Below are 9,206 nucleotides of genomic sequence, written 5' to 3'. Positions count from 1 at the left end.
AGTCATGCCCATATTCACTTATTTTGGGTCATATTTGGTGTTTTTCAGATTATTTCGACGTTTCAAAATGAGAGTATTCGTTTTTACGATAATCATAAGAATTTAAAGATCGGTTTGGCAATTCCAAATTTAAATAAAATAAATTTTAAGTGCTAATTCAGCGCTTTTAAAATTATTTTTAGGGTTTTCATGACGATTTTAAAAGTCATTTCTACGTTTTGAGGCTGTTTTCGTGATTTGCTACCATTTATTTTTAATATTACTCGTACGTTTTGATGACTCTTTCAGTGTATTCAAATCGTTTACTAACATTCCAGGTCATTGTGTACTGATTTGGCGTTTTAGCGCAATTTGTTTTTAGGTTTTTGAGGCAACGCTTCAATGCCATTCTCCGTTTGGTTTACAGTTGTGATGCACTGAATATTCGGCCGCCATACTATTCGGTCGAATACTTGAGCCGAATATCAAGCTTTGTACTCTAGAAATTGTACTCGAACACCTTGTCGGCCACTTGTTAGATGACAAAAGGCCGAATATCAGGTAACATTTCGGTGTAAACGCCGAATAACTGGCCGAATAGCACTATTCGGTGCATCACTAGTCGTGGTTGCAAATGCTCATTTTGCATACAAACATATATTTTTGCTATAATGAAATTAATAGATGTTATGATTACATGTTTACTTGTAAGTTACATGCTTTCATTATACAATCATGTTTTATTTTGCTGTTAACGTCTTGTTGATAATTTTATTTAATTATTAGTGATGCGCCGAACTGTTTGAGGAGCATAATGAACAAATTAATTGGTCGTAGGTTCAATATCACCATTGTAATGATTGATCATTTTTAAAGCACAGGAAACTCACTTTCCCACATCTGTTCGCTATGCCCCTCCGTTCCCTATTTGGCGTTTACACCGAAATGTTATATGATGTTCGAACTTTTCTCATCTTACAAGTGGCTAACAAGGTGTTTGAGTAAAATGTCTAGAGTACATAGCTTGATAATCGACCCAAGTATTCGGCCGAATGCTATGGCTACCGGGGCCTCCCTTAGCTCAGTCGGTAGAGGCGCAGCTACAAAGCAAGACCATGCTGGAGGTGGCTGGGTTCGATTCCCGGTCCGGTCTAGGAATTTTTCGGGTTGGAAAATTTCTCGACTTCCCTGGGCATAGAAGTATGATTGGACTTGCCACACAATTATACCAATGCAAAAATGGTACAGGCATCGAAAGCTCGCAATTAATAACTGTGGAAGTGCATCTAGAACACTAAGTTGAGAGCACGCAATAAGCTAATATGCGATATGCAATAAGCTTTAAATGCGAAGAAGAAGAAGAAGAAGCTATGGCTGCCGGAATATTGAGACTTGGTTAAGGGACACAATCAAACGCTACAACCGTGTTGCTTCATAAAATTTCTGAATAATTTAATTCATTATTTACACAAAGGAGTTCGTATTGTACAGTTCAAGCGAGGGGGCAGCAACGTCTATTCAAAATGCAATCACATCATAGCAGCACCTTCTTACAACCGGCTGTCCAAGATAGTCCCCGGACTGGCGAGCGCTTCTTTCCGCTCCTGAATGGCGATGCATAATCTCCTGTGGGGACCGATCGGTAATCCCAACGACTTGATATCGCCTTCCGTCAACAGCATCAGAGTTTCCATATCAATTTCGTTTTTCTGAAAACTAGACCCCACAATGTAAACAATGAATGTGACAAACAATTAAAGCATATAGATTTACATCGGATAGTGATCATCCAGTTTGAACGCTGCCAAAAACCTCAGCACCGCTAGGGAATCGTTTTCCTCATTCTCCGAACTGTCCGCTTCACTTTCCGAATCTGAAATGACCAGCTGCGTGCGAGGTTTGATGGGTCCATGCTTCGGTTTCGCTATTGTAGATCCATCCGACGACTCGTTGGCGGAATTTTCATTGCCCAATTGTGCCAGAACAGTGGACACCGATCGACTACGATGGAATTAATTAGCTATTTTAAGCGAGAAATGTTATTTTTAAATGCCACCACATACGTCATTGCTAAATTCCCGGATGGTCGATTGAAAATACTGGGTCTGTTCTGAAGCATCACATCGTTGGTCAAGTCGTCATTCAAATTCGCCAGGAAATCTGGTTGACTGACTGATCTGGAAATCGTATTGAACTTTGCACTAGATCCACCGCTCTCACTGTCATCATCATCTACTTCTTCGTAGCCATTGGAATCAACATCAAATACGTCCTTAATCTTCCCTCGCTTACTGTTATCGTCGGAAGAAATGTACGTTCCAACGTATAGGATTTCCGAATCCCTCTGCAAACCCTGAATCGACCGGACGCTTCTCTTGCCCGTTGGCTCTACTTCGCCAATTTTGAATCCTGAAAAAAATGGTTTAGAATTTGAAATTTCCAAACCGAAATGCCACATTTTACCTCCATTCTCCATCTGTTGCCGCAATTTAGACGCTTCGGCTCGCTTTTTTACAGCCCCTCGTGATCCGGTCACGGTACCACCAACTAATGCACTAAACTTCGTTGAATTGTTATTCAAATTATCCTTATGGGAATTTTTCAGATTTCCCTGACTACCGGACCAAATCTTGTGCTTCAACATCTGCAGCATGTTGGACGGCCGATGTGGTCTAACTCGTTGTTCATCTTTCCCCTGCTCGAGCTTCTGCTGCCTGGCGGCGTACTCTTGTGCCCGTTTTGCCGATTTCTTTTTTGCGCGCTCTTTTAAATCTCGCACCTTTTTTCTGGAAAATCAAAAACAAAAAAATCCATTAGTGAACATATTTCCACGCAATCATGCCACGAAAGCATACTTATCAACCGCCTCCAAATTTGCAGCTGCCGCATCCAGATAACGCAAAATGTTGTCCCGATTATTGATTGCCGCCAAATCTTGCGCACTGTGATTATCGATATCCAGAGCGTACAAATTGACGCCGAATTGTACCAGGAAATCCACGCACGGCATGTGACCCTTGGCGGAGGCTAGGTGCAGAGCGGTGTTGCCGAACTGGTCCGATTTGTCCGGATCACCTCTGAAAGCAAACCAACCGATTGTTATTAATTGATTAACAGATCCAAATTGATAAACATTACCCTCTTCCGACTAGTAATTTCAGGGCTTCCAATCGACCTTCGAAGGCAGCCCACAGCACTGGGGTCATACCGTCTGCATCTTTGGAATTTGCTTCGGCTCGGGTAGCCTCCTTGAGCACGTCAAGCAGACCATCCTTGGCCGCTCTGGAAGCATGAATGAGAATAAGAACACATTTGTTAGAATATAAACGTGAGACACTCAATCAAAATAGTTGCAAAAGATTCGATTACTGCATAGCTACTCAAATACACCATGATACTCTATGCCCAGGAAAGTCGAGAACATTGTCAACCCGAAAAATGTTCTACACCGGTCAGGAATTGAACCCACCACTTCAAGCTTGGTAGTACCGTGACTTTACTCACTAGGTTATCTGAGGTTTCAAAGCTCTAAATGATACTGGAGATCTAATTCCTGGAGATTATAGATTCTTGATTTTTTAGGAATTCTCAGAGATCCAGCATTTATTGAAACTCTTGGGAGTTCTTAATAATTTACCCAAAGGTTCTGAAAGTTCTTGCAATCCTTAAAGCTCTTGGTGCTTTGTGGTTCAGAAATATTCTGAATGTTAACTGCCGCGTAAAATTTCCCCTCGTTTAATATTGAGATAATGTTGGTATAAACAACACAAGCACTTACAATCTTATATACAATATTGCTGATTTATGCGATATTGCGCCTAAATTGACATAAACTATCGTGTGCACTATATATCGCAGAAATTCTGCTGGTTTTTTTCATACGGTGCAGTTTCAGAAATTGTTCGTTGTTTTCCAAAGTTACTGGAAGCTTGAAAAGCTCTCTAAGGCTGTGAACCATTTGCCGAGTTAAATTTAACTCGTGGTTAAAAGTGACATTTCGAAAGTTATTTTCTATGTTCGAAAATCCCCGTGCTGTTGATCGACCGGTTTTCGAGCCACAGTTGTCAAAATTTAACTTCTTGTCTGTCAGAAGTAACCACGCTTGGATAGCAGGGTTAATCAATAACTTTCCATCTGTCAAATTTTAACCAAAAGTTAAAATAATCCACCAAATGGTTCAGAGCCTAAGAGTTAGAAATCTTTAAACCATGAAAAAGTATAAGTAGTTTTCGAAGTTTCAGAAGTTTTCCGTGAGTTTTGAAATTCCGGCTTTACATGCTGGAAATCCTGAAGTTCTCTCAAGTTTTAAAAACTCCCGAAGAGCTTAAAATTCTAGATTCACTAGAGTTGATGATATTCTCGAAACTCTGAAAAGTCGTAGAATTCGAAGAGTTCCGGAAATCTCCGGCGTTCCGAAAGCTTATCGAGAAGAAATGTTAAAGCCACTCGGAGCTCTAAGAGCTAAATGCCCATAAACTTTAAGAAATGCTGAAAAAATTGCCGAAGAATGGTCAAATAAAGACCCAGAAAAATAGAGCTTTCAGCAAAGTTACATGAAGTTAAATTTTCTAGAACATTGCTGCTACAACCTCCAATAAAAACAAAGTTAGACCCAAAATCTGAGGACCATCATAATGATTTTTTTTTTCAAAAAAAGAAAAACTCTTTAATTTCAACTATTTCCAAGAAGAACCACCAAAAATATAAAAATGGCGTAATTTTTGTTCTGCTGATTATCCGTTTCGGACCATACTACACTGGGCATTTTTTCCCCTTAGCTCAGTCGAAAAAGGCAGAGCTGTAAAGCAGGAGCATGCTGGAGGCAGCTGGGTTCAAATCCCGGTCTGATTTAAGATTTTTTCGGGTTGATTTACCCCGGAATATGTTCTTGAATTTTTTTTTCTTGATTTGTCTTCTGTCGATCTTGTTTTCCGTACTGAGTACCAATGTTACCAACGCCAGGGAAGCAGCTCCCACACCTGGACCCTACCTATCGACCCATCAACTCATGAATCGGGAACAATCGGTTTAACTTCCTTTCCGAAGGATCAGAGATGTTATGCCTCACAACATCCTGGAGGCGCCGACTGGGATTGAACCCAGGCCTGTGGTTCAGGTGTGGGAGCTGCCTCTCTGGCGTTGGTAGCATTGGTGCTCAGCACGGAAAACAAGATCGACGGAAAACAAATCAAGGGAAAAAACATTCTAGCTTATGAAACTTTTATCCATTTTGTTCTAGTACTACCTCCGGCTGCAAATCATTTCCGCCGGCAAACCGCATCACACCGGGTATGGCATAGCTTAGACGACTGCAGCACCACCTCGCTGTACGATTCAAAAACCAAAATTTAGGAAAATGTTATTTAAAATATTGTCAAGAAAATGCTGAAAACCGCAATCTTTTAAAGTGTTTCTGTTCGTCAAAAAAAAAAACGCGAAATTTACCATTTTGTCGACTTCTACACTGCCGTAACCCCTTAAGTTAAGAGCTAATATTAATTTTAGAATGACAAATATTACAGGAAGACCAGTGATTTAAGAAATGCAGAAAAAAATGATCGGAAAAAGCCCGAGAATGTCGATGAAAAATCGTGAAAAATAAGATTCAGGACCTTGAAAAATGTCAAGACCGTTGGAGATTTACCTGTACAGAGAAAATTTCCAAGGGAGTTTTAACTAGATTTTGAAGGCAATTGTGTGCGTTTATAGTGAAGCCTGTCCACGTTAAATTTCAGGCACACTTCTTTCAGTGTAGTTTTTGAAATATTTCACGAACCGCTGAAACGTTTAACTTATATGACAGCTGAAATTCTCCACACTGTACACAAACATCATCCTCTGATCGAATGAAACCTCAGACCATTCAAAACAAAAGACCGAAATCGCTTTTTCGAATGATAGCTGCAACCGGATGACTGTTGTTTTGAAATCAGATGATTTTCCTCTCGAATACTGGATGAAACTTGTAATGAGAAGGGATAGGGTCTTCAGTTGAAATGCGTAATGCTCTCTGCAGAATGACTGTCATACTAAATGGAAATGCATATGGAATTGGATCAGCCCCATAACGCAAATCATTCAAAACGATGATGTAAATGATTCTATCGAACGTCATTTGCTGATCTGAGCTGACAAACAAGGTGGAAGCATATGCATCGCTATCAGAGCTGTTACGAACAAAGGTAAAGGATGAAAACCAATGTTTGGCTAATTCGTGGTGGGGGAGGTTTTCTCCACCACGAATTTTTTTTTGTATACATGATGGAATGGCTTATTATGGCTATTCAGTATGGAATTATACATAATCAAATAATAAATCTTATTAAAAGCACTTGCATGTCACACTATTCTTAAATGTTTGTCCTCTGAGTGCCGTACGTTTTATAGCTAATTTTCAAACGAAAATCATCCTGTATTTGGATGACAGTCATATGGATGTTCATCATCTGACGACGAATTCAACCATAAGAAAATCATCCGAAATTCGAATGCATATTGTTAAAGGGCTCGAGCAATGCAATAATCATTCGAAGTATTGCGGATGTTTTGGTTCAGTGCACACGCCAAAAAGCTAAAACTGCCGAAGAGTACCGTGTTTAGTGTGTGCAAATCGTTTAACCACTTTTTTCGAAGTGTAATGCCTTGCTGAGATAATGCTATTAGTCAAACAATGGCGATTACTCTTAATAATAGTGATATGGCATCTTAATATAGCTAAAAAAAATGGGGATATATAGCAATAGATCAGAAAAATAGTCGCAGTGATGAAAACACCCAACAAAGATTAAAAAAAAATAAAAAATAAAAAACTTCACTCAATACGTCAACTTAATTGGATGACCCACTGTGCAATTGTGGTCATATTGAGCATAAAGGACCGAATTGGATATATTCGAACATGTTTCGTGTACCCCAGGAGAAGTGGCTAGTTTCTGACTTGAACCAAAACCCTTCATGCGATACCTCAAATCACATGAGAATTGAAATACAAGTGCAATAGTGGTTATATCAAGTCTAGATAGAGGTGGATTTAGGGCGTAACAGCTTTTGTAAACAATGACTTCTATCGATGATTTCTAGAAACTAAAGGTGCGCCCACGCAGACCAAAATAACCATCGGATAGGGAAAGACTTTCCCTACCCGATGAGGAGGTTGGTTTGCGTGGGCGAGCCTTGAATTTCTAGAAATCATCGATTGAAGTCATTGTTTACAAAAGCTGTTAGGCCCTAATTCCAGCTCTATCTAGAAGTGCTCATGATCACATTGGACACATAGGAACATGTTCCGAATACACATGAGTATACTGTAATTATTTACCGAATATAGAACAGCTGAACATTCGGTAATCTAGTCGGTATTTGTTTATTTACAATCAGTTCCGTAAATTTTACATTTTTTGAATGATCAGCAAAGTTTACAATGGGGTTCAGTATCAATTTTAGCAAAATGACTGTACTTTATTTCCCTTGATAAATAAAAAAAAATATGATTTTTATTTTATAATTAATTATTTTTTTCGAACATCAAACTAAAAGATAAACTAGGGGAAATGGATGTAATGTTAATCTAAATGCCCTTCATTTGGGCCCATGCATAAATTCAGCAATCAACTAAATTTTCAATAGTGACCAAAAATATCCATTAGTACCGTGCCAATGACGCAATCATCTAGATAAAATTGATAAATAGCAGATTTTTAGCGATGGGCCCATTCTTAGATCCAAAGGCCAACATTAGAGCCATTTCCCCTATTTATTTGTGTATAGTTATTTGCATAGCATCAATGAATCAATGAAAAACCTGGCCACCTCGACTCAGTAGCAAATCACGCACAATTTGCTTTTAGTGGTTGAGGAGGACATTAGTAAGCGACTATGGAGTCTAAAAACAATTGGTCCACACATTGAAAATATTTATGTTTTCGGCGTAAATTGAACAGATAGGGGAAATGGCTCTAATGTTGGCCTATGGATCTAAGATTGGGTCCATCGCTAAAAATCAGTTATTTATCAATTTTATCTAGATGAACGCGTCATTGGGATGGTACTTATGGATATATTGGTCGCTATTGAAAATTTAGTCGATTGCTGAATTTATGTATGGGCCCAAATTTCGAGCATTTATGCCGACATTACATCCATTTCCCCTAGTAGCAAAAAAGCTAGTTATTTTTTTTATCTTTTTCATCATCTTCCATTTGGTGCCAGGTTTGTCAAATTTGGTGCAGTGGTGGCTGGAAAACCGATCTTATAAATTTGTGTTTCCTACACAAGCAGCTAAATATGTATATACATAGGGTTAACTACCCCATTTTCGGCCTATTAAGCACAACCCGCACTTAGTCCTTCTTAATCTAGCGCAGTTTAGCACCAAACGGAATGTTATTATTACTGATGGCTTCCAAATTTATTTACCTTTCCGTACATACCATAAGATTTGATAAAGAGAAACCAATCGTTGAGATATTGTCAAAAGTCTAACACTGATTCTTGACGCTAAACTCGGCCTACGGATTCTAAACTAGGTCTAACGCATTGAAACGCCAATGAATTCACTTCGGCCTATCGGATGAAGATAAAAATTGATTCAGGTGGAGCGCTTCTTTTGTTTTTGGGAATATTAGGTGCATACTTTCATATCACGCGTTCTCATTGACTTCGTTAGGTAGCTTATTAACTAAAGTATCGTACCAAACGCATAATTGACTTGTTAACTCAGAAATCCTGGATTTATTTGAAGTTTTCTGCTCGATAGGCCCAAAATGGGCGATTAAGCCGAAGTAGTTCTCTACCCTATGACATTTTCTTTCAGTTTTCATTAATGTTGGACTTTGTTGAGAAACAAAGTAAATTCAAGAAGTTTTTATCAAACTTATAATAAAATAATTTTTCAGCTGCAATATAATTTAACCTTATTTTGAAAATTGCTTCTTCAAACTCTGTATTGCCTCTGTATTGAACTGAACTGAATAAGTTTGTTTTATGCATTCCACATAACTTTAAGGATTTTAAAGAATAACCAAAAACATGCACCCCACTGTACAAATTAACCTTACCAATTCGGCGATCAGGCAGAAAAATGCACATCAAGCAATTGCAGTCATATATATGGCATTCGCTTCTACCATAGCCTTGCCAATCGAATTATTCATTTACCTTTCCTACACCCAGGACAGCGAACCCAAATGCGTGGATCAAGCAAGCATGTTGGTACCGTCAAAACACAA

The 9,206-nt window shown here is 38.8% G+C and overlaps 1 protein-coding gene across 2 annotated transcripts in view; it reads right to left on the bottom strand.

Annotated features, from left to right (window-relative positions):
- Window positions 1–1,410: 1,410 nt before the first annotated feature.
- Sans (SAM_USH1G_HARP domain-containing protein Sans) overlaps window positions 1,411–9,206 on the bottom strand; it is a 46,322-nt gene continuing 38,526 nt past the window's right edge. For both annotated transcript variants that reach the window (XM_065226290.1, XM_065226217.1), the window contains 6 exons: window positions 3,118–3,261; window positions 2,835–3,056; window positions 2,443–2,765; window positions 2,043–2,388; window positions 1,753–1,980; window positions 1,411–1,695 (listed from right to left, as the gene is read on the bottom strand). In XM_065226290.1, coding sequence (XP_065082362.1) covers window positions 1,530–1,695; window positions 1,753–1,980; window positions 2,043–2,388; window positions 2,443–2,765; window positions 2,835–3,056; window positions 3,118–3,261 — 1,429 coding nt within the window. In that variant the 3' untranslated portion in view covers window positions 1,411–1,529. The remainder of the gene's footprint in view (window positions 1,696–1,752; window positions 1,981–2,042; window positions 2,389–2,442; window positions 2,766–2,834; window positions 3,057–3,117; window positions 3,262–9,206) is intronic.

This window comes from Ochlerotatus camptorhynchus, unplaced genomic scaffold (assembly GCF_037179485.1).
Source record: "Ochlerotatus camptorhynchus isolate MF236.1 unplaced genomic scaffold, CSIRO-AGI_Acam_v1.1 ptg000002l, whole genome shotgun sequence".
Classification (NCBI taxonomy): Eukaryota; Metazoa; Arthropoda; class Insecta; order Diptera; family Culicidae; genus Ochlerotatus; species Ochlerotatus camptorhynchus.
The sequence above is the reverse complement of the archived record's forward strand: the minus strand, read 5'-3'. Positions and strand labels throughout refer to the sequence as shown.